The sequence below is a fragment of the Moschus berezovskii genome, chromosome 20 (genome assembly GCF_049115385.1).
Source record: "Moschus berezovskii isolate FMDL1 chromosome 20, NW_MosBer_1.0, whole genome shotgun sequence".
Taxonomy (NCBI): domain Eukaryota; kingdom Metazoa; phylum Chordata; class Mammalia; order Artiodactyla; family Moschidae; genus Moschus; species Moschus berezovskii.
Genome location: NC_142479.1, coordinates 41,773,985 through 41,794,114, shown reverse-complemented (window position 1 = coordinate 41,794,114; position 20,130 = coordinate 41,773,985). Strand labels below are relative to the sequence as shown.

At 41.6% G+C, this 20,130-nt stretch overlaps 1 protein-coding gene across 3 annotated transcripts; it reads left to right on the top strand.

Moving 5' to 3' along the window:
* Positions 1-3,695: 3,695 nt before the first annotated feature.
* TMEM220 (transmembrane protein 220) lies at positions 3,696-19,798 on the top strand. Of its 3 annotated transcripts, XR_008683372.2 has the most exons (7): positions 3,696-3,829; positions 4,446-4,475; positions 8,606-8,666; positions 10,721-10,844; positions 12,392-12,451; positions 12,648-12,720; positions 18,523-18,605. XR_008683372.2 is itself a non-coding variant. In XM_055407294.2 (6 exons), exons 1-6 carry the CDS (start codon positions 3,737-3,739, stop codon positions 18,656-18,658), a joined length of 504 nt encoding a protein of 167 aa, XP_055263269.1. In that variant the 5' UTR covers positions 3,696-3,736; the 3' UTR covers positions 18,659-19,798. The 3 variants fall into 3 exon arrangements, 2 of the variants coding, with proteins under 2 accessions (XP_055263269.1, XP_055263271.1); XM_055407294.2 differs by lacking the exon at positions 12,648-12,720 and having other exon boundaries at positions 18,523-19,798; XM_055407296.2 differs by lacking the exons at positions 12,392-12,451; positions 12,648-12,720 and having other exon boundaries at positions 18,523-19,798.
* Positions 19,799-20,130: the final 332 nt, after the last annotated feature.

Sequence of the window (20,130 nt, the reverse complement as noted above, 5' to 3'; positions counted from 1 at the left end):
GGGGACTGGGGGCTGGGGGTAGGTCCTGTGGGATGGGAGGAAGAATTTAGGTTTAGAAATGTAGAGTTTTTAACTCTAAGATGTCAAGGAGCTGAAAAGATAGCAGCCAGGCTCACAGTAAATAATAAATGGTAGCTATTCTCCTTATTATTTAGTTTAGGAATGCTCCGATATTAGAAGCGATGGTTCCTCTTAAGCATATTTGGTTTTGCTGGAATCTTGGGAGGGCAAACAGTTTGAAGCTCTGCCGGGACACAGGGCAAAGTGCAGCTCTGTGTCAGCAACACCCTAGCACGTACCAGCACTTCCTGGTACAAAGTTCTGTTTGTCCCTCTTCACCTCAGGCTGATACCAACCTCATACCCACCTGGAAAGGCTACATCACAGCCACATAATACAGGTAGCCCAGGGGAGCGCCGCTGGCCCTCTCTGCCCTCCCTTCCCTCCTCCCGGCAGGGCCGTTGGTGGCAGAAGCTCGCCACCTTGTGGACACCCACAGTTCTCGGCCTGGTCTGAAGTCAGAATCAGGATTGGAGAGAAGGGGCTGCAAAGACCTACCTACCTACCTCCATACATAGCCTCGTTTAATCAGGCTCTGCAAGTCAAGGTCTGGGTGGAAAACCTCTCTGATCTTGAAAATATCTAAGAAATAAGGAAGATGGCTGCAAGCAGGCCCTGAGGGACGGCCCTTCCTGCCTGTGTCTCAAGGTCTCCTCGCCAGGCTGTGCGGCAGGAGCAGCTACTTCTCTCTCATGGGTGGGAGAGCCTTGGGCCCACCCGGCCCACGGCTTCCACAAACCCAGAGGAAGCCTCCCCACTGGCTTGGAGATGTCCAGTTCTGACTCAAAGCGCAGAGAGCTGAGGTCTTTCTCAACCAGTGTATTCAAAGGCTAGTCTATGCCTCAGTTTCTTCATCCATTCAAAGGGAGTAATAACAGTGTCTATGTAATTGATCTGTCGTGGACATGAAATGAGTTAACCTAAATAAAGTGCTCAGATGACTGCCTGAGCCAGCAGGCCCAATACCTGTTAACTAGTATGTGCCCCTCTCCCCACCCACCCGAACCACCACCATCAAACCCAGCTTTCAGCAATATCCTTACATCTCAAGGCATCCCCACTCACTGTCAGATACCAGTAGTATCCAGGTATGCCAGGTACTGTGGGAGGGGAATAAAAACAGGTAAGTTAGAGTCCTTTCCTCCAGCAGTTTGCGGGACAGTCCAGGAGCAAGGAAGACACACGTACACACCAGTGCCCCGCCTGCTCTCAGACGCTGTCCCTGACCGGGGAGACTGGGGTCGTCCAGCGGCGTGAAGGCCCCTCCTGCCAGCCTTTCTGCAGAGGGAAGCCAGCACTGACAAGCCACTGCTCCCTTCCAAACCTCATCCTCCCTGCGGCAGGTAGCACCACAGATGAGAAGGGGGAAAATGGAGTGACTTCTCAAGCAGAGCTCTCTGGGAAACTGGAGTCACTTAAACTTATTTCTCATGACTCCTCAGGCTAAGCTTTGTCTTTCCCTGTGTTTGCAAAAGCTGGACAAACATACAGCAGGAGGATTTAGAGGATTTCAAGCATTGGTGTAATTGTCGAATTGTGATTTTAAAGTCATTATTCTGTGTTATGAGTGGTAAAAAAAAAAAAAAAAAACCCACCCACACAGGCTTATATGGAAGAAGGGACTGTGTTGACTAACGAAGCTGAAGGGTTGGTGAGATGTTCCCAGTGAGGCTAGACCCAGAGCCTCACGTGATGTTACCAGGTACCTACCTTCTTTATCTCTGAGCTCTGCTTCCCCGACCTGGACTCAACCTAAGAAAAGCTTTCTCCCGGCAGCTCTACCTTACACAGTACCAGCTCAACCCACTTCTCTTTAATGCTCCAGCTAGGGTTACTGGATTTAGCAAATATTTGGGACACACTTACATTAAAAAACTATTCCTTGTTGATCTGAAATTCAAATGCAACTAAACATCCTGTATGCTATCTGGCAATCCCCCGTCCAGTACAGGTCCTCAGACTGCATCTGGGCAATCACACACCACCTCAGACCCAGTTGCTATGGTCAGGAGGATGGGCTGTGTCAGCTGGCAGACAAGGGCTACCTGCCTGTTTCATGTCAGCCCTCCAAGTACACGTGCCCTGATGCTGGGAGACAGGGTCCCTCCCCAATAACTGGGAAGCTGACCCTAGAAGAAGGGGAATAAACCCTGCACCAGCAAAAACAACAGATGTCCACACATGGCCACGAATGTCCTGGTCAACACTGAGAATAGGAAACTCTGGGTGGCTGCACAGCACACAACGGTTTATAAGGCATTTGCCCACCATGCTTTCTTGCCTCCCATACCTCTGTTTGGCTGGCAGAGTGGGTTCTGTGATCACTCCCTGTATTTCTTTGCAAAACCACCACAACAAAGTACCACAGACCGGGGAGGTGAAGCAACAAACACCTAATATCTAACTATAATTCTGGAGGCTGGGAGGGCAAGATCAGGGTGTCAGCAGGCTTGTTTTCTCCCGAGGCCTCTCTCCTTGGTCTGCAGACAGCTGTCTTATCGTTGTGTCCTCAGTATATGTGTGTATGTATCTCTTCCTGGATACTGGTCATACTGGATAAGGGTTCACCCATGTGACCTCATTTGACCATAATTTTCTCTTTAAAGACCCAATCTTCGAACCTTCCTGGAGTGCGCACAGCAAGTCCCCTTTGTGATCCCTACACCAAATAAGGGGGCCAGGCAGCCCGTGTTTCTGAAATAAGCATTCTCTGAAAGGAATGAAACAGAGAAAGAAAGAAAAAAAAAAAAACCCTAAAAGAGTTTTAGGAGATTTAGCAAAAAGGAGAGGAGCACAGGAGTACACGCTCATGATTTGAAGGGATTAACACTTCTTAGAACAGCAAAAATGATGAGGCCTATGGATGTGTAAATGAGCCCCACGAAGAACTAATCAGAAAAAAACAGGAAAAGGCCCGTAAAACAAGCAAGGGGAGAACAGTGAATATTTCAAGTGTCTTTAGTTCATAAGAAATTCATGAGCAAAACGTGTGGAGATCTTGTTGGTTTTGGTGGTGGGAAAGAATTGTAAATATGTATAATATGTAAATACCTCTGATAATAAAAGCCCATGAAGATAAACGAGGCTGTCTTCAGAAAAGCTGTGAGCTGTATGAGATGCTAATATCACTGTCGTCACTCTAAGAAATTACCATAATGCTTACAGCGCTTTGAAAGTTTCTGAGCTTTGAAAAGAAATGCATAAACACTAACCAGAAGGCGCGCACTCACACGCATACACACACACACCTTTTTTTCTCGTTCCTTCGTTCCTGTCTCCCTCCCTTCTAATCTCCTCTAATTTAAGTATGAGGAAGACAGTCTTAGTGAAAACTGGTGTTGGAGTTGCACTTCTCTGGGTTCCAGTGCAAATTTCTGCCCCGACTGACCAGCTGTGAGATGCTGGGACGGCCACGCGGGCGCCCTGGGACTCACTCTCCGCGTCTGTGAAATGGGCAGACCCCTGCGCCTCCCCACGTTTGGGGAGGAGCGAGTGGGGGCCCACAAGGAGGCCCGCTTGGCGCCCCTCCCGCCCCGGCCCGTGGCCCCGGACCTCCCGGCGAGCGAGCGAGCGGGCGGGGCGGGAGGAGGGGCCAGAGGTGGACCGCCCCGCCGGGTGGCCCTGCGCCCCGCCCGGACCGGTCTGTCCCGGCGCGCCCCGGCCGGTCCGCCCGACCATGGCGCCGGCAGCGGGGCGCGGGGCGCGGGGCCTGTGGCGCGCCTGCAACTGGCTCATGGGCGCCTTCTTCGCGCTGGCGGCCTTTGTGCAGGTCAGCGCCCCCGGCCGGGCGGGGGCGGCGGGAGGGGAGCCCCGGGCTCCGACTCCAGGCCGGTTGCGGTGTAGACCGACCGACCGGCGGGGTCGCAGAAGCCGGCCCGGTACGGGAAGGGCTGGAGTTAGGGGGGATGCTTGGGGAACCCCCACCCCATCTGGGCTGACACACAGATGCGGTCACATGACCCTCTTTGCTCACAGGCTGGAAGGAGCTGGTTTGGCGCGTGTCTCTTTGCGGGGGACCTTTATAAAAAGGCAGCCCCGGGGGCAAGGCTGTGCACAGCTCGGAGAGCAAGCAGAACAGAAACCCTCACAGCTAATTATCCTTTCAAGAAAGATCTGGGGCCCCCTCGCGATAGCTTTCCTCATTTCTTGAGACTGGAGGGCCGTTTAAACACCCATTCTGGGCTTGGCCCACACTTCGCAGAGCCACTGCGCACTTCTTTACAAATAAGTGTGGCTGTGTGTTCAAACCAGGTGCTGGGGTCACAGAAACACCCCCTACACACATACACACACACACTCTGAAGCACCCCTCTACACACACACACACAAATACTGGAATAGAACTGTGACAGCCTGGGGCTAATGCTGCTGTTCTGGCATTCCAGGTGAATGATCCGGATGCAGAACTGTGGATGGTGAGTATGGACTGCTCTCCCATACCTAAAAGAATCAGGGAACTACAGGAAACGTGCAGTGTGTCTGTTTGCCTTCTTCCCTGCTTCATGTACTTAAAAGCTTAGAAATCAAATCCTTAGTAGGCGCCTTTTCCTAAAATATTAGGAGGAAAAGTGAAAGTGTTTGTTACTCAAGCATATCTGACTCTGCCACCCTATAGACTGTAGGCCACAAGTCTGGAGTGGGTAGCCAGTGCCTTCTCCAGTGTATCTTCCTGACCCAGGGATCGAACCTGAGTCTCCTGCATTGTAGGCAGATTCTTTGCCGTCTGAGCTACCAGGGAAATGTGAAAACATTAGGAGGAGAAGGATCAAATTGAGAATTCAAAATTTTCCAGAGATACAGGGGCCTTTTAGCTGTATTCCCTTTGAATAAAACAGGCCAGCTGAGAACACTTTTCTGAAGACAGAGTAGACTGCTCAAGGTCATGTGAACTAATCCTCATGAATTTCTACCCAGAAACTCCAACAAATGTTTGACCAGAAAATGGCAGGCTTAAGGTTTGTGGTTCTGCTAATTCAGTGAATTATATTCACAAAAAGTAATTAAAGCCCATAAAACCTAGTATACACTGAACTGATGCTCTGACTAAACCATTTAGAGGAGGGGGGATTTTTTCCACACATTTTCTGAAATATCTGGATTTTGTTTCTTTTAATAGAGGCACCTAAGACTATACAATATCACCGATGAGATGATCTTAAGCTTTGGAATAATGTTGACTTTGTACAAGTAGCAACAAGTGAAAGCATTTGGAATGACAGTACATATAATATCACATATAAATATAACCACATTCTGATATTGTCCAGATTCTCGTGCCCCTGCATCAAATCAAACTGCCTCTTCCTCAGCACTCTGGTCCATGTCCTTAATTCCAAATGTTATTTCTCCTGCAGTTCCAACTATCCAGCTTAATGGTGAATTTCCAAAAGACCCCTAGATCCGTCCACCAGTGCATCACACTGGCTCCTCTAATATGCACAAGGTCCTTTTCAGCATCTTTCCTTCCAAAACCCACTCTTCCTCCTGACTCACCATTTCTGTTATCAGCAGAATCATTCTGTGTCATCCTTGCTGAAAACCTCAGCCATCTCTAATATCTCTGTTTTCTTACCACTGTCTTTGAGATCCCCTCAAAAAACAAAATGAACAATCCACCAAAAAGCAGTGTAGGTCTAATTGCTTATCTGTACAGTATCTGCACATTTTACCCTTTACATCATGCTTGGATATGAAATATAAGCATCAACACCAGAGCCTCACAGACATCCTCACTCACCTCCAGTTTAGCCCCCCACTACTTCCCATGTGGACCCTTATGGGTCCTTTATAATTCTTTGAGCTGCCTCTAATCTCTTACATTCCTATAATTCTTCCCACATATTGCTTCCTGATTCAGAAACGTTCACCATTTCCCAAGATGTCTAAGTTGGCCGTCCACAATATGGCCCTAACGTACCTTCCCAACTTGGTCTTGGAAGCCTAGTCCACCTATGGTACTTCTGTGACTTGCCCTGAGAATTCCCATGTCAGACTCTATTCGGGTGTCCAGGTCTATCTCAAATGCCATCTCACCACAAAATCTCTCCACCTCTTTCCCATAAGTTCCAAGCATCCTTCCTTTGAACTTTCACTGTAGCACTAACTCATTCTGCTTTGCATTAGAGTTGGGTCTGTATATGCCAGCTCCCAGGGGTCAGGGGCCAGTTCCCTTTTCTTGCTTGGCAACCTAGCATAGAGCTTTCCTATGGCAGTCCTTCCCAGATTGACTCTTAGAGTGGAAGAATGAACTCACAGATGAACTGATACTAGGTTACTGGGTCCTAGGGGCTTGTACTGTACCTGACTGATGTCCATGTTCCCTACCATAAATTGCTCATGGAGTATACTTGTATCAGGATGCATACAGGAGCAAATACCAGAATATCTGACTAGCCTCAGGTTATAAACATACAGACCATCTCATGAGAAGACATCTAGATGCAGCTGCTTAATTGTCAACAGTGTCATCAAGGACCTGGGCTTGCTTTCTTGTTTCTCTGCCAATCCTCAATGGGTAGGTGATATATCCTCTCATGTTGGATGGCTGCTACAGCTCCAGACATCTCATCCCTAGACAAAAGCATCACAAGTAGGAAGAAACAAGGCAGGAGGCAAAACCAGTTTCCTGTGCTTTTTCTCCCTTTCATCAGGAAGCAAATGTTTCCTAAGAAGCTCCCCAGACAGGCTGCTATCCAGTTAGTACATATTACTACTAATAAGGCTTATGGTCTAGGATCCATCCTGCTTGGTCAGTGCTCATGAATATTATTAAGAGCTCTGAGTATCAGCCTTGCCTCCAGAAGACTTTTGCGTACATTTCATTGCTGGAACATGATGGCCCCTCACTGCTGTAAAAGCTAAGAAAACAAATTGGCTTTTTTAGTTTTTATAGTGGCAGGGAGACAGGGCAGAGCATTGTTAGAAATGACTGTCATGGGTCTCAGTGGCTATATGTTCAATTAAACTAAATACAGTAAATAAATATTACAATACCCTTTAGTTTAAAAAATCCACCAACAAAAAGATAAAAGACCATTATATGTGGATTCTACTGAGTTCATGACTGTTTATACTATGCATTGTTTTTACTTGTGTACTAAAAACAATTACTTTCAGTCTCTCTGCATGTAAAAAAAAAAATCCTTAATCTCATTCAAAACAGAGATAAGCATTTAAATAAGGATTAACATGGCACAGCTACCATGGGAAAGTATTACTTAAAGATTTATCGTGTTCATGTGTTTACAATACACTGAAATAAGAAGGTCTTAGACCCTTTAATCTATGAATCACAGGTATCTGTTATACTTAAATGCACATTTAAAAATCTCTGCCAAACACTTCCTGTGGAGAGCACAGTTAAACACTGTATGACGTGTATGTGTTTAATTTCTGTCTGCCTGTCTGTCTCTGTCTCTCCCTCAGTTGCTAAGTCATGTAGTTTTTTACTGGGGGGAACTAACTAACCCCTTACTGCTCTAAGTGCGGTCCTCGGAACAACAGCAGCAGTGTCCCCTGGGTGCTTATTAGAAAAGCAGAATCTTGGGCCCTACCCCAGACCTCTGGAATCAGATCTGCATTTTAATCAGACCTCCAGATAATTCATATGCACACTAACGTCTGGTCTAACCCTCAGCAGCATGGCTGTCCTTGCAAACGTCGGTACCGGCTGATATTCCAGTCATCACTGGGGACCCTTTGGGAGGGATGAACATGGTCTGTAATACAGATACCATCTCTCCCCAGGGTCAAGACAGGTGTGTTTTTACAGTGACAGCAGATCACTTAAAATGTTGAGCCCTGACAACATCCAGATAAACTAATGGTTTCTAACTAGGCATCACAATTGATGTGGCTCACAGCTACATTTCTGGGGAGGCCCCCATGCTTCTTATAAACCTCCCACCTCTGCTTGTCCTCTGCCCACGACACACAAGCAAAAGGTTTTTCTTAGAATCTGCCTGCTTGCTGTGAATGAGGCCTCTTCAGGGCCAGTCTTCACAACCCCAAACCAAGTTATGTTTCAGAAATGAAGAACCTGATCTTATTGGGCACATGTGACCCATACACTGTTAGTAAACTTTCTGTGATCTCACTTGCAGAGATGGAGTATGGGGCTGGATGGTCCATGGGTCTAGACTCAGCAGGGCCACGTAGCTAATTATGGCTGCTCAAGTCCTACTTTTCATAGAGCAATTTTTGAAAAGTAGGGGAAGGCCATTTAGGCATGGATGTCGCTTGGGAGAGATTAGGAGGTCATTGTGTCTTGAGATCAAAGCTCTACTCACTGCTAGAGCTTGAAAATGAGTAGGTCTTTCCTGGAAGAGCCTACGGTCTAGGAAGAAGGCAGATAAAATGACACCCTGACACGGTAAATGCTGTTAAAGCAGAGGTTACCACTTCCTTGGTTGTTACTAAAAGCTGGAGTTAAATCATGGCACATGGGATCACCACTGGTGTCATCTTTCTTTACTCCCTAAACGTCTCTGAACAACTCCTATATTGGGCATCCTTCTTACCCCTGTAATTTCCTTTCTGCTCACAGGTTGTGTATACGATTCCTGCCACTCTGACCCTGCTTGTTGGACTTAACCCTCTTGTCACAGGTATGAACTTTGAATTTTCAATGGTGATACGGAACATCAGATTTCCTTTTAATAACGAGAGTCTGTCTACCCAACTCCCAGTAAAAAACTGGAGCCCTCCATGTCTTTCTTCTTCCTTCTGATCCTAAGAGGAGGCGAATTCCAATCTAGATCATCCCCTTCCATCTTCAGGAAAAGTTGATGCAGATGTGCCATACTAAGACAGGCTTTATGTACTCAGATCCCAGGATCTCTGATGCTGATGTGGAACTGCAGTTAGGCCTTGTAGCCAGGGAGAGAAGGGCTTCAGTCACTGCACTTATTTCTTAAGCCACTAAGCTAATGGAAAATCAGCAACAATCAAACTGCTAACTTTGTTTCCATACTCAGTGGGGATCAGTGTCTATTATGTATCTACTCTATACAAATCCTTCTCCCAGTACCACTCTGGCTCCCTCATTTTCTGATTTTCAATTCATTCAAAATGAATGAACTGCTATGTATCTGAATTGCTACCATTATATAGAAACTGTCTATAATGTCTGTAACAAATCTCTGGATTTCTCATTAATACATATTGCCCTTTCTAGTCTCCCTGTGTACCTTCACAGTGAAAGTGAAAATGAAGTCACTCAGTCGTGTCCAACTCTTTGTGACCCCATGGTATGTAGCCTGCCAAGCTCCTCCATCCATGGGATTTTCTAGGCAAGAGTACTGGAGTGGGTTGCCATTTCCTTCTCCAGGGGATCTTCCCAACCCAGGGATCAAACCTGGGTCTCCTGCATTGCAGGTTGATTCTTTACCGTCTGAGTCACCAGGGAATCCATCATAGTAACTCCAGCAATTTCCTGCACACTTTTATATATGTTTCCTCCATCTAGACTGTAGGCCCCTTAAAAGCAGGATCATGTCTAACTCATATACCCAACGCTTGTTGAGTCAATGAATGGCTGTATAACACATAGGCTGTATCGTGTATTTGTTTCATAACCTACTCCTTGGACTTCTTATACATGTATATCCCAGGTGAGAATACATACACTTAAAATAGCTGGCTTGTATGCGCCAAAGGTCACCAACCTCAGTCAGGGGCAAAACATAGCTGCTTCTCCTTTTACGGCCCTAAAAATTCACTAAACCTAAGTTGGACAGTTTCATTCCATAAAAGTGTCTTATAGCAGAAAAAAATTTTTTTTACATTGTTTACTAACATTTTCTTATTAGTGGGGAATATCAGGTTATTCTTCACTTTCATTAAATCAACTTCTACTAGTGGGGCTGGAAATTTCTCAGGGCCTTAGAATAAAGATGAACAATTCCCGCCAGGGTGGGGAAAACTCCCGTCGCCCAGATGTACAGGCTTCTAGAACTCTGTTTACATCCTTAAGGTGTATCCATTAGGGTTCCGTTAGTTGCAAGCAAGGGAAAAATACTCAACTCAAATAGCCTATAAGCTGAAGCAAGATGTGCTGGGGTCCTTTACTGAAAAGACTGGGGCAGTGCTGGCCTCAGGCGCCAGTGGCGGCTCAGAACTTAAACTTCTCTGCAGTCTTAGTTGCACATCAGCTGCACTTCAGCCCTGGGCTCCACGTGGTGGCCCTGCGGCTCAAAGGTCACAGCTTCACCATGCTAGGTCCAACGGAATCTAGAATCCACTTCCCTGATCACTCTGCAAAAGCTCAGGGTGGAGCTGGTGCTCCTGATTGGTTATCTGTTCATCCTGAGACAAATCACTGTCACCAAAGGGATGGAATACGTTGACCTTGTCAGTCCCCAGCCATCTGGGACACCGGGACACAGTGTGGGAAGGATGGTTCCCCATAGAAAAGACGGGTCGTCAGCATCCAAATGGGAGATTATGGACAACCAAAATAATAAGTGTCCACTTAAGTTTATAAATATCATTTTCACTGCTGTTTTAACCTTTTGAGGACAAATCAAAACACCAACCAAAAAAAAAACCCCAGCCTTTTCTGTATGCTTTCCCTGAAGGCAGATTAAAAGCCAATACAAAGAAATCTTGTTTCTCTGGGGCGTGGTTCCATGATTAACAGCACCAGGATATCTGTTTTTAGGTAACTTTATTTGGAAGAGCGTGTCTGCAATACACATATTCCTTTGTGTCCTGTGGGCTATCAGCTTGGCATACAACCTCTTGCTTCATAAGAAACAGAACCTCTTGCATGAGGAGGAAGGCAGGTGAGTGAGTGGTGGTTTTCACTGTTCGGAGTGGGTGGGGAAGAACTGAGAAATCTGTGTCTTCACAACACCTTATCTTGGTGATTTAACTCCCCCAGTACCGGGAGGACTTCCGTAGTGGCTCAGACAGTAAAGCGTCTGTCTGCATTGTGGGATCCCTGGGTTTGATCCCTGGGTCGGGAAGGTTCCCTGCAGAAGGAAATGGCAACCCACTCCAGTACTCTTGCCTAGAAAATCCCATGGACGGAGCAACTTGGTGCAGGCTACTGTCCATGGGGTCGCAAAGAGTTGGGCATGACTGAGCGACTTCACTTTCACTTTCTTTCTATACCTCGAGGGGCAGGGAAGATATCTCCTTTCCAAGCTAAAGAAACTGAGGCAGATATGGAGCTGGAGCCAGGATTTAAACCCAGCACTGCCTACCACACTCTGTGATCATTGCTACACGTCACCTTATATTTCCATCAGGCAGTTGGACCTCGGCCCCTCTTGTGATGAGCAGTGATGCCATAGAGTAATGTTCAGTCCAGTGTAATGAGGTGAAAATTCTGTCAGCATCCTGGTTCAGTCCTGGTACAAGCCAAACTCTTTACTTACAAGTGTGATTGGCCTCCTCAGAGGGGGACCTCTGCCAGCCTTGCCCTTGTACATCTCCTGTCCTCTGTACACTCTGTCACCATCACTGGCTCTAGTTTTATCACCTTTTCCTCTGCTTCCCCCCACCCCTCATTCCCTGGCCTCACAAAGAGCCCCATTCCTTTCCTTTCTGTCCCATTGCTAACATCTGCCAACACCAAGATTGAGAGTCCTGTAGGTTAAGTCCCACTGGTTTTGTGCTGCTGTTACAGGCCCTAATCTTTGGAAACTAGATCAGGTTGGGGATGGGAATACAGACCAGGTAGTTTGAATCAACCCCACCTACTTGAAGCCCATGAGATTCAGTGAAATCAAAGAGGGGTTTCCAAGTGGTACTTGGCCAAATATGATTATTTTCTACTCTGTGGCGAAGATAACGACCTTTTAACAAATATTTCTAGAAGCATATACCCACCCCCAAATCATTAGACTGACTCATTCGACAAATCATTCCTCTCCTCTAAGACATGACCTGATCTCCTACAATGTGTACTTGAATTACTGATTTGAGCTCAACCTGCCTAACACTGACCCCTCTAAAACAATATGAAGAGAGTGCCTGATCAAATCTGGGATTATCTTCTTGACTGTAGTATTCTTCCCCATGACATGAAGTAAGTGATTTATCTGTTTTTGTTCTGGTTGTTTCTCTGTTCATCTATAAATTGGGAAACAATCATGAAGTTCATATCTGCCTCATAAGATGAAAGTTATTTTCATATAGGACTTAAAAGGGTCTGACAAAAGTAATTTATGAGTCATGACCAGACTTGAAAGTATTTTGTAGATGCTTGTATCTTGGAGCAAGTCATCAGACAATCAGCAGAATCAAGTGTCAGGGAGAAAATGGAATGATATGCATCTCACTTACAGCCTCTTCAAAAAAAAATGAAATCTTTGCTATTTTGTAGGGAGCTGTTTGGTCTCGTGATCATCACAGCATGGCTGGGCCTGTGCCACAGCTCTTCAAAGTAAGTTTTCGACCCATCAGTTAAAATCAGATGTGCTCAAGTAGGTGAATGAGAATGTTGACACAAAGGTAAACAGGAACCTTTTGAGAGAAATCTTCCCTTTTTGTAGGGGAAGCTAACAATAGTTGGCTGAGTGTTTCACAATCACTCATACTTTTGTGAATACCACAATACACACTTTTCTGTATCATCGCAGGGAGTTGTCAGTCTAAGAGGGCGTCCTTCAGGAAGAAAGTGATCTCAAAAGGAAGCTTGGAGATAGAGGGAAAGTGAGTAGCAAATAAAATATATATATATGTAAATATTAACTTTGTAAAACAGTAATAGAAAAAGAAAAATACATGACAGCTGAGCATGTAAGCTGGAAGGGAAAAAAATGGAGCTAAAGCAGTCTGGGGTCCTTGAATTATCTGGGAAGGGTGAAAGTACTAACTTATATCAGATTTTGATAAGTCAAGGATTCAGGAGAAAACCTTAGATTATTAGAAAAATAATATAAAAAATACCTTAGAAAAATAAGAGGTAACCACTAAGAGACACGGAGCACAGAAGGCAGGAAAGGAGAGAAAAACACAGAGAACAGATGGGGAAGCAGGAAGCAGATGTTAAGACAGAGAATTACATTCAAATATATGAGAAATTACATTACATGTAAATATTCCAATAAAGATTCAAAGATTTTCAAAATGGATAAAAAGATTAAAAACCCAAACACTGCTTACAAAAGAGAACTCTTTAAGTACACAGAATCAGAAAGATTGAAAGTCGAAAGATGGAAAAATCACAGTATACAAACACCAACCAAATGAAAGCCTGTATAGACATTTTAATTTTAAAAAGTAGACTTTAAAATCAGCATTAGAGTAGAGGACTTTGGTAATGAAAAAATTTGTTTTATTTTGAAATATCTAAACATATTCAAAAGCAGAGAGACTAAATACTCATCACCCATTTTCAACATTTATTATCTATCCAATCTTGTATCATCTATCACTATCCTGATTATTTTGAAATAAATCTCAAACATCATATTGTTTTATGTTTTATGTATTTTAATATGTATCTCTAAAAGGTAAGCACTTAAAAAATAACCACTCTACCACCATCACACACACAAAAATAAAACTGTAATTATTCAGTATTGAGTTGTCTAGCCAATGTTTACATTTCCACAACTGTATGCTAAATGCTTGTTCCCCTGTGCTCCATATTTCCTATAAACTGGTGGTAAGATCACAGGCTTAGGCACAGGCTGATCATCATTGTTGTCTTCTTCTTCTTCTCTTCTTATCATCATCACCAGCATCACCACCAAGCAAGACCACTTCATGGGTGGTGGTATGTACTTCCATCATAATGTACATCACACCTAGCTCTTTCTCTGTAACGTTAGTATAAAATCTTGATGACCATTGCCTAAATCCACTAGTTCATTTGAGTTGAAGAATGCTGATACTCTAATTATATCATTTCTTTCTTGAATATTATCTGGAAAACTTCTAAAACTTCTACTTATCAATTCTTTGACTACTCAGATACAAATCGTAAGAGGAAAAGGAGTTGATTCTCTGACAATTTCCCACTTTTCAGAATAATGAGTTTTTCTTGCCTGGGCATCTTCCAAAAGTGACCAGTGAGTTTTGTTTACTTAACAGTACCATTATAAAGTCATAGATCTCAACATACTTGATGTTTTTTCAGTCCAGGGCAGTTGCTTAAACTGTTCCATCTTTGATCAGTGGCACTTATTTACCTTGGCTCCGGAATTCTGTTTAACATGATCCTAGTAAACTTTTAGTTTTTTTGGTCTTAGTAAATTTTGATTGCTTCTGTGCTTTCTGGTATGACAAAATGTTTCACGCTAAGGTGTACATTTTATGCCACAGACCTGGAATCAACCATTTTCCCCAAAAGCCTTCATTACTTTTGGTAGCTGATAGTATTTAGAGGTCACATTCTGGGTATAAATGGTGCCCACTGCTACTGGGTTGAGTTCATTCTTTTTAGTGGTTAGAACTAGGAAATTCACATATATGTACATATTTATGTGTGTGTATATACACACACGTGTGTGTATTGTCATAAATGTATATGCATACATGAGTATATAAAATAAAGTATCTATATGTATATATATTTTTACATAGATACCTCAACATAACTCATCTGACTTATCTGACAATACAAACATAATTCTCAGAATAACAATTATGGAAAATAGGTACTTTTTGTTGTTGTTGTTGTTGTTAGGGAATATCTCTTTAAGGGATGCACATTCAAATTACGTGGAATAGTTACTCTGTATGCTAATCTCACCGAATGAATACATAGTTTATTTCATTTCACTTTAAATTTCTAGGGATACTTTATTTAAAATATATTGTTTTATAATTATGTAAAGTATCTATATGGTTCTACATACAGATCTACAAAACAGGACAGTCAAAAGGCTCTAACTTCTCTATCCCCCAACCCTAATTCCCCCCTTTCTCTATAGGGTAAAACTTCTACTTTGTGGTTTATCCTTCCATGCTTTCTTAATGGAGCAAATACATGCATTCACTGGTACTCCTGCTTGTCTTAGATAAAGTGGAAGCACATTATACACAATTGTATTCTTCATTTTACCCTTACCACATCCTGGAGATCATTCTGTGGTATATAAAGACTTTCCTTATTTTGATATGTTCACAGTATATGCATCCAGCCCTCTACTGTTTGGACTGTATCCAATCGCTTGATATTAAAAACATTACCAACAGAGTGTATTGTCAAATTTCTGAGGTATTACTAATTGGATAGTTGAGAAACGGGTAGTAGCTTTCACTTGCATTTCTCTTATCAGCAGCAAAGGTGAGCATATTTTCTTATGATTAAGAGCCATTTGCATTTCTTTTTCTATACACGTTAGTTCATCTTGGAGAGATGTAGGTTTAACCAGTTTCTAAGGCAGTTGGTCTTCTCTACTTTTAGAAGCTCTTTAGGGCTATTAACCCTCTGTCTGTGATATAAGATGAGCATTCTTTTTTGCTTTTAGCGTCCTTTTACTTTACTCATGCAAAGTATGCTTTGCCATGAAAAAATACTTTAATGTATCCAAATTGATCAATCCATTCCCTTACTGCTTCTAGATCTGGAGTCACAGGTAGGAAAACTTTCCGTCCTCTCAGGTTTTAAGTAACTTACCTAAGTTTTCTCCTAATACATGTATGGTTTCATTTTTACATTTAAATCTTTGACCTGTTTAGAATCTATCCTAGTATAATGGCAAAAAGAATGGATGCAATATTATCTTTTTCCCCTTTGGCTCTCTGGTGATCTCAACACCACTTATTAATAAAAGGCATATATAATTAACATAGCCTCAAAATAGATAAAATAAATACTGACAAGCCAAAAAAGAAACACTGAAACAGTATCATTTTGGGAGACTTTAATACACTTTTTCCAGCTACTAACAGAACAAGGAGATTTAACAAATCAATAAAGATACAGAAAACTAGCTACACAATGAAAACTGACCAGTGGACATGCACAGAACACCCGCACCATGACGGGCAGAGCTCACGCTCCTGTCAGGAAACACTGAACACTTACAGAGTGGCTTCAGGCCGAGCACAAAGGAAGTCCCAGCAAACGGCAAAGAACCGTAATATGGAGCATGCCCTCCGACCATGGTGCAATTACGCTAGAAATCATTAACAAAAACAGTAATTATAGAACCACGGTATGTTTGGAAATCAGGAAATATACTTCCAAAGAACATCTGGAAGAGATCACCATGAAAATTAGAAAATATTTTGAACTCAATGATAAAGAGAACACTACATATTAAAATTTGTGGGATGGTGTCTAAAAAGCATGCTTATGGGATAATTTATAGCCTTATTAGAAAAAAAAAAAAAGGCTGAAAAATCAATGAGCTAAGCTTCCAAGAATTCTCCAGTTAAAGAAGTAAGGAAAATAACAGTAAAATAAGCCCAAAGAAATAATGAGAACATAAACACAAAAGCAGAAACCAATGAAATAAAAAAAATCAACATTTCATTCTCTGAAATGACTAATAATATTGATAAACCCTGGCAAGACTAAAAAGGTAAAAATAACTAGTGAGAGCAAGAAAAGGCAGGCACAAAACACCAATAATCAGGAATGAAAAAGAAAGTTATTACCCATGTAACAGATACTACAAGAATCATAAAAGGATATTATTAAAAGCTTTTTCCCAATAAATATGAAAATGCAGATGAAATGCAAATTCACTGAAAAATACAATTTGTCAGAACTGACACAGGAAGAAATACCAGAATGGTCTCAAAACTGTTAAAGAAATTGAGTAGATAACTTTTCCTAAAAGAAAACTCTAAATGGCGTAACTGCAGAATTCTACCTAATAATTAAAGAAATAATGCCAACCTTCAACAAACTCTTTCAGAGAATAGAAAAAGAAGGAATATTTTCCAGTTTATTTGTTGAGGGCAGAATAATCTGGATACCAAAACTTGACAAGAATGTTACTCCTACCACCCAAAAAAAGGTAAGAAAAAAAAATTATACATCAATCTCATTCATGACCACAGACGGAAAAACCCTAAACAAATTAGCAAATCAGGTCCTGCAATTCATGACCCAACCACCAAGTTGGTTTTTTTCTAGGAATGCAGTTTAACATTTGAAAACCAACCAATGTTTTTCACCAGATTAATAGAAAAACATATTTATACAAACTAACCACTTTTAATAAAAACTCATAGAAAACAGACTTACCCTGATAAAGGGTTGTTGTTGTTTAGTTGCTAAGTCATGTCTGACACTTTGTGAACCCATGGACTATAGTCTGCCAGGCTCCTCTGTCCATGGAACTTCCCAGGCAAGAATACTGGAGTGGGTTGCCATTTCCTTCTCCAGGGGATCTTCTGGACCCAGGGTTCAAACTCATGTCTCCTGCATTGCAGGCAGATTATTTAGCACTGAGCTCCCTGATAAAGGGTAGCTATACCAAAGCACAACCCTTAATGGTGAGCCACTGAATACTTCCTCTGAGATCAGGAGTGAGAAGTGGCCACTGCTGCCACTTTTCACCACTGTTCTAGCTCTTGTCCTTGCCAGTACAATAAGGCAAGAAAAAGAAAGAAAAGGCCCAAGGATTGGAAGGGAAAATTAAATTTTCCTTATTCACAGATGACATTAATTGCATATGTAGAAAATTTTTTAAAAATTTAAAAAGTTCTTCTAATAGGTGAGTTTGGCATGATTGCTGGATACTATGTCAATTTACTAAAATCTTAATCAGCAATAACAGAAAATGATAAAAATAAAAAGTTACCATTTATAATATCAATATATCAACACCCCAGGCAGGACTAAATATAGCGGAGATATGCAAAATTGCTACAAGCAAAACTATAAAAACTATAAAACATTATGGGAGAAATTAAAGATCTCAATATTAAAATAAAAACACCTAAATGATTCTTTGGCAGTATACGATAAACCCATACTGGCAAAAGGATAAATGAATTAAAAGTGTCTAGAAACAGTTCCATGTACATATAGACCCTTGATTTAGGACAGTGGTAGCACTCTGGGGTAATCTTTTCAATAAATAGTGATGGATCAATTGAATATCGATACGGAAAAGAGAAACAACTTTCATAAAAATCGATTCTAGGTAGATTATAGACCTAATGTAAAAATCAAAACGATGAAACTTTTAGAAAAGATAATTTAGTATCTTCAAAACCTTGAGGAGAAAAAGTTTTTCCTCAATGGGACACTAAAATCATTAGGTGAGGATCCATTTTAACACTGCTTAATCAATGATCTCAGTTCCTCACAACACATTACTGAGTGGGAAAATCTATGTAGAATACATATTAAAAAAAAACACAAGAATTTGCAGTAAGAACATATAAAGAACTACAAGTAAGAATTATATTTCAATTTAAAAAATTAAAAAGATGTACAAAAATGCAGTGATGTCGTATGATGTTCAGTCTTCATATCTGTCACAAAACCAAATCGTAATTTTTATTGGATTTTTGTTTCTAATCATTTTTGTGTGTGTATAGGGCTCCAGGTGGTGGAAGGATTCAGCTGGCCATTGCTACCACAGTCGCTCTTCTCCCATTTATCTCCTGGGTCTATATATATATAAACAAAGAGATGCGCTCCTCCTGGCCAGCTCATTGCAAGACGGCGATATAAATGAAGAATCCTGTTCTAAAATGAGAGTTCTCGATTTTTTATAAACATGGTTGTAACAAGCTGACTTCCTAGGAATTTATTCAATTGGGTTACTACTAGAGATGAATTTTTTTTTTTTTTTGATCTTAAGAACTTTTATGGCTGCCTACAACACAGGACTGGATGGGACTAGTAAGAGAAGGGTCTGACAGTCTGTTTTATCATTAGTATAGTAGGAAAGTTAAGTAAGGTGAATTCCAACTCTGCTTCACCACTATCCATGTGACTTGGACAAATATATAAATCTACGTTAATTCTTTGGAATTAAAGACTTCCAAAGATAACTGAAATTATCTTTTGGATAATCCTTTATCTGTAAATGCCAGCCCACCTATTTATTTATATACTTGTGAAGATTAAAGTAGGTAATATGAGAGCATTCCAAACATAAAGTCCTCTGCACGGGGGAACAGAGGGAAGCAGGGTTTGGATAATGATAGGAGTTTAGGGGAGGGCTGTGCCCTTGAACTAACATCATTAGACTGGACTGATACCACGAATTGAATGAGGTACTGTGAATTAGTGAGGACTTCAGGTGAACAAAGTGAACAACTATATCTTGGAAAGAAAGGAAAGTTAGTTAGAATAAAGGAATTGGGGACCAAAAAGCAGCAGATAGGGAATATTAATTACAATGTAATTGAAAAGTTTTCAAGACCAAAACCTATACATATATCCTTAACGAATGTCAAAAGTAGCTCTGGAGAGATCATTTCAGAGCTGTACCATCTGGTACCAGCTGTACCACAAGCCACATGCTGTACTTACTGAAGAAGTTTTAATTTAAAAACATCAATTATGAGCAAACAGATACATGTATTTGGAACACTTGGTTTAAGCTTGTTTGGAAAAACTGAAATATGTGAATCCACTTCTTCAACTGTAAATGTTGTACCTAAATACAGACCAAGTTTTTCCAATGAAAAGCTACTGTCCAAATGGATGGATTATAAGTATAAAACACACACTACATTTTAAACTTAGTATAAAAAAAGAATGTAAAATATTTTTATATTGATTACATGTTGAAATAACATTAGATGTATTAGAATAAGTAAAATTATATTATGAAAATTTTATGCTTATGTGTACTTTTTAAAATGTGACTGCTAAAATATTTCAAATTACCAAGGTGGCTCACGTGTTGTTTCTGTTGGTCAGTGCTGTTTTAAAGCACCTGGATGCAACTCTTTTAGTTGATGGCATCAAACTCCAGAGTCTGATGATACGCAGGCATCAAACTCTGTAGTAAAGACAGTTTCCTGAGATTTAGAAATATTTGACTCAAAAAGTATTAGCACCAACTATGTGTCAAGAGAGTGAGAAGAGTCTGGTAGTTTCTCTTTATATAAAGGATTTCAGTGTTCTAGTGTGCATTTATGGTGCATATTTATGGTTTTTGTATATATAACTATTAGTCGAGAAATGAAGAA

What these genes read in the sequence shown, in the direction of transcription:
- TMEM220 (XM_055407294.2), top strand. Translation starts at nt 3,737, where the DNA reads ATGGCGCCGGCAGCGGGGCGCGGGGCGCGGGGCCTGTGGCGCGCCTGC. An exon ending in ACTTAACCCTCTTGTCACAG is followed by an intron (nt 8,667 to 10,720) that starts GTATGAACTTTG and finishes ATCTGTTTTTAG; the next exon opens with GTAACTTTATTTGGAAGAGC. An exon ending in TTGCATGAGGAGGAAGGCAG is followed by an intron (nt 10,845 to 12,391) that starts GTGAGTGAGTGG and finishes GCTATTTTGTAG; the next exon opens with GGAGCTGTTTGGTCTCGTGA.